The 3,948-nt window shown below is 36.1% G+C and overlaps 1 protein-coding gene across 3 annotated transcripts in view; it reads right to left on the bottom strand.

Moving 5' to 3' along the window:
• Nucleotides 1-3,948, bottom strand: part of LOC105163545 (DNA topoisomerase 6 subunit B) — an 8,692-nt gene that overhangs the window by 921 nt on the left and 3,823 nt on the right. For all 3 annotated transcript variants that reach the window (XM_020694826.1, XM_011081946.2, XM_011081947.2), the window contains 7 exons: nucleotides 3,076-3,191; nucleotides 2,835-2,920; nucleotides 2,679-2,751; nucleotides 893-984; nucleotides 516-654; nucleotides 349-443; nucleotides 95-269 (listed from right to left, as the gene is read on the bottom strand). In XM_020694826.1, the coding sequence (XP_020550485.1) occupies nucleotides 95-269; nucleotides 349-443; nucleotides 516-654; nucleotides 893-984; nucleotides 2,679-2,751; nucleotides 2,835-2,920; nucleotides 3,076-3,191 (776 nt within the window). The remainder of the gene's footprint in view (nucleotides 1-94; nucleotides 270-348; nucleotides 444-515; nucleotides 655-892; nucleotides 985-2,678; nucleotides 2,752-2,834; nucleotides 2,921-3,075; nucleotides 3,192-3,948) is intronic.

The following is a 3,948-nucleotide window of genomic DNA, read 5'->3' as shown; positions in this document are numbered from 1 at the left end:
ATCAAGGATAACTTGGTGGTGGTTGTAACAATACCGAAAAAAAAACTTATTGATGGATCAAATTCTCAACAAGAACACAGAAACAACTTCTGACCTGTTCCACATGTTGAGCAAGCTTTTCGCGCAACGTTTCTTCTGTCACTATCTGGTCCGAAACTTTTTTTAGTAATTCTGCATCTTTATCTTCAGAACGTCTTTTCTTTGAAGCATGCGAGCGTGACATCTCTTTTAATATCTCATAAATAGCACCAGTGGCATTAGGAATGTACCTACAAGATGGTAAAAGTTTAGTTTATTTTCATCTTCATGTAGGTCATATCACATCTGATGCAATAGAGATTGGCTTACTTGTTCAAACTTCGCTTTCTCTCTTGCTGCTCACGAGCCTGTATTCTTTTCACTATTTTTGATTTTAGCTGGACACAGCACTGCTGAATAGCTGTCTGGAGAAGAAATTTCTTTCAGGCTACCAAGAATTGCCATATATTGGAAGGAAATTCTGCATATATCCATACCTTGACAGCAGAAGCTATTTCACTGATGTCATCACCAATGTACTCTTTTCCAGTTCCTTTAAAAGGAATTTTGGTGCTTACAATGCTCACAAAGACACCAATCTTGTCTTGCGTTTGGTTGATCTTGTAACTGTTCCAACTGAAAATTGACGACTTTTTAACTGAATATTTCCGATTAGCAACTCTATACGCGCAACAAGCAATTGCTAAATTGCACAGAAAAGACTGAAAGTTACTCAAAAACGCATGGTCTTTCTGTGTGATTTCAAAAGGAATAGTATTGGAATATGAGAAGTTTCATTATGTTACACAGAATACTTCATGACTATTAGTCTGAATATAATTGGTTATAGCAGATGAAATAGTGTGTCTCTCACTTAATTCTCTTCACAGCAGTCCTGGTGACAACATCAGCACCTTGCTCGAACAGAAGTGGAATCCGGTTAGCAAATCGGAAAATATTTAGCCCCTATGTTCAGCCCACAAATAAAATTCAAAGTCAGGTACTGGATGAACAGCAAACAGGAATGCAATGTTTTATAACTAGTTAGACTAAAGACACCACTGCCCTTATGCCAAAAGTAAAATGCACGAAGTAGTGTAAATAAATTATATATTACGTATATAATGTACCCCAATGAGGAAAATGATCCAAAAACCATACCATTATATAAGAAAATTGTGGAAAATAAATATAATTCTCGGCTACACAAAAGTAACAGAAGACATGAACCAGAATAATGGGCGCCTTATTCAGAATTTTGTCTCCTTAATGAGTTGTGGAGAAGTGAAAAAGAAGGTTTTCTATAAGTGTAAGAAAATGCAACAAACTTGGGATAACTTGGAATAAATAATGTTCAATGATTATCCAATCTCCAGACATTGAGAACGGAATACGTCAGCAGAAAGAAAGCAAAAGCAATTGATACGATAATCAGATGCTAAAAGTTATAAGTGAATTTCCTTCATTGAAAATCTATAATTTCAAAATTACAATTGCTTACTCTCAAATAATAGCATCACAATTGTTTCAGTTAAATGTATTGAGACCGCTTGCATTATCAGCTATAGGCATTATTGATCTGAGCTGCTGAAGCATGCTCACCAAATTGCTCATATCATGGGTGCATAATGCCTTCAAATAATTTGATGAAAAGACATAAGATTCAAACACAATGTTTCAATAATCATTGACAAGGAGAAGATGCATCGATTATGAGTTCCTTTTCCAGGAATATTACTCTACCGCTCCATAGACTGGTCAGTGGTACTACCCAAAAGAAATATAAGATTGAGATATTTCGAAAGAGCGTGAACATTTGGCAAGAAAGAAAAACCACAAATAATATATCAGGGGCAACAATATTTGTCAAAAGTGACCATGCCCAGCACTGGACCAAAATATTGAACACGGTGAACTGCGACCTGTAGCTGGCTCAGTTTCATAATTGGATTTCTTCTGCATAAAACCAGTGGACCAAGTTGAACCATCCTGTTTTAACTAAATCTACCAATTTGGCTGGCTTTTCCAGTAACTAACTAGTTGTGTCCTCGCTCTACAAGGTCAAAAACTTTTTATGTAACTTTAAAATCGTCATATCCTACATCAGTGAACAATCAGCCAATGAGCATGCCCAGGACTTGCATTTGGTCATGGCTCATACTAAGTTACAATAATCACTAAGTTGCCAGTACCATACTTCAAAATCAGACAACAAATTCATTTGTATTTGGACACACTTTAACCAGTAATCAGCAGTCCAACTCCCCCGTCAAGCTGTCCTCGCCCAAACTTTATCATGATACTATTCACACTTCCTTGCTTTCCTAACAAAGAAAAGCAACCACCCATATTTGCAATACAGAACAGAGAATCATCGCGAGCAAGACAAGGTATAGCAAAGTTACTAGCCAGTATAATCTACACCAGAGATTGAATGTAATCTGCCACAGTACAAACACAGTCCAACCTAGAATGTCCAATTTCAACCCGATACTACTACCAGTTAGCATGCCCATCATCAGTGCTCAACATTCCAAACTTAGGTTGAGCAGTACAGAAAGAAAGAAACACAGAATAGAATTGGAAGGCATTGAGCATGAATGAGTTAGAAGTATCTTCTTTCCAAATTGCAAACTGTACAGAGAATAGCGACAACTCACTTGTTTAACATCTTTTCCACCCAAACTAAGTCCTGCTTCCACAATGAAAGGGTGGCCTTCAAACACTTGAGCACTGCATAACCAATTCAAAAATAAAATTATATCTCAACTGAAAAGTACAAAAATATAGGCAAAGGAGGCTTAATGATTATGAACCTTCCTGAATAAGTAGCAACCATATCTGGATGCAGCTCCTTTATAATCCCTAAACGTAGATTGTATTCTCCAGCTGGACTCAGGCACTGCCAGCGGATCACAGTTAATGCATAAGTTTAATATGAATGCAGTAAATAAATCAGGAATCAAGGCTAGACACAAGGAAATTGACAAAGATCGTTAAACAATTGACATGGAAAGCAAATAAGATAGGGGGTTAGTATGCAAACTGTAGACTCACATCACCACTGGGATCGTCAAACTTAGCTTGACGGAACAACTGATGGATGCGAACTATTTGCTGAGAGGTCAGAGATTTAACAGGCATTTTTGGGCCAAAATCTGGACCCATTTCCCCTATAAAACACCCACTTTGCAGTCAATAGGAACTTCTTTAACAAATACAGATAGGATCGAACAATGTACATCTTATATTCCTAGTTCTTACATATCAAAGTAATGCTTGCATCTGGTTAAAGCTATGCATATAAACTTTCATAAAGCAGAAATATATTCTCTTTATATTTACATTCAATCACTGTATGAGAAGTCTCTCTTATCATCAGCTTGATAAATGTGCCATCCAGTAAGTAATTTGCAGATATCATTTTGCTTAAATCCTCTGGAGATGATTATTTGTTTGCAATTTAGCATAGTAAGCAGAGTTGATAGTTGACATATCAACTAATCAATATTTTGAACCATCTACTTCATCATACCAGTTGACTTCTCTTATCATCAGCTTGATAAATGTGCTATCCAGTAAGTAATTTGCAAATATCATTTTGCTTAAATCCTCTGGAGATGATTATTTGTTTGCAATTTAGCATAGTAAGCAGAGTTGATAGTTGACATATCAACTAATCAATATTTTAAACCATCTACTTCATCATATCAGTTATACTAGGAAGAGGCAAGCCGTTGAAGTCTGATCACAATTCACTGCATAATACTTCAGTAAGAGTACATGCTCATTTTTTTCTATTCAATTGTGAAACAATCATAATTTTCAGGCCGAAGTTAGAAGTAAAAGAGAACAGATTATTGATTTGAGGTATTGATAACAGATGCATTGCTCAATAAGTGCTAGCTTTAACGTTGTGAGGTTCTCAAG

The sequence above is a fragment of the Sesamum indicum genome, linkage group LG6 (assembly GCF_000512975.1).
Source record: "Sesamum indicum cultivar Zhongzhi No. 13 linkage group LG6, S_indicum_v1.0, whole genome shotgun sequence".
In the NCBI taxonomy this organism is placed as follows: domain Eukaryota; kingdom Viridiplantae; phylum Streptophyta; class Magnoliopsida; order Lamiales; family Pedaliaceae; genus Sesamum; species Sesamum indicum.
Note: the sequence above shows the minus strand (reverse complement) of the source record. Positions and strands in the feature narration are given on the sequence as shown.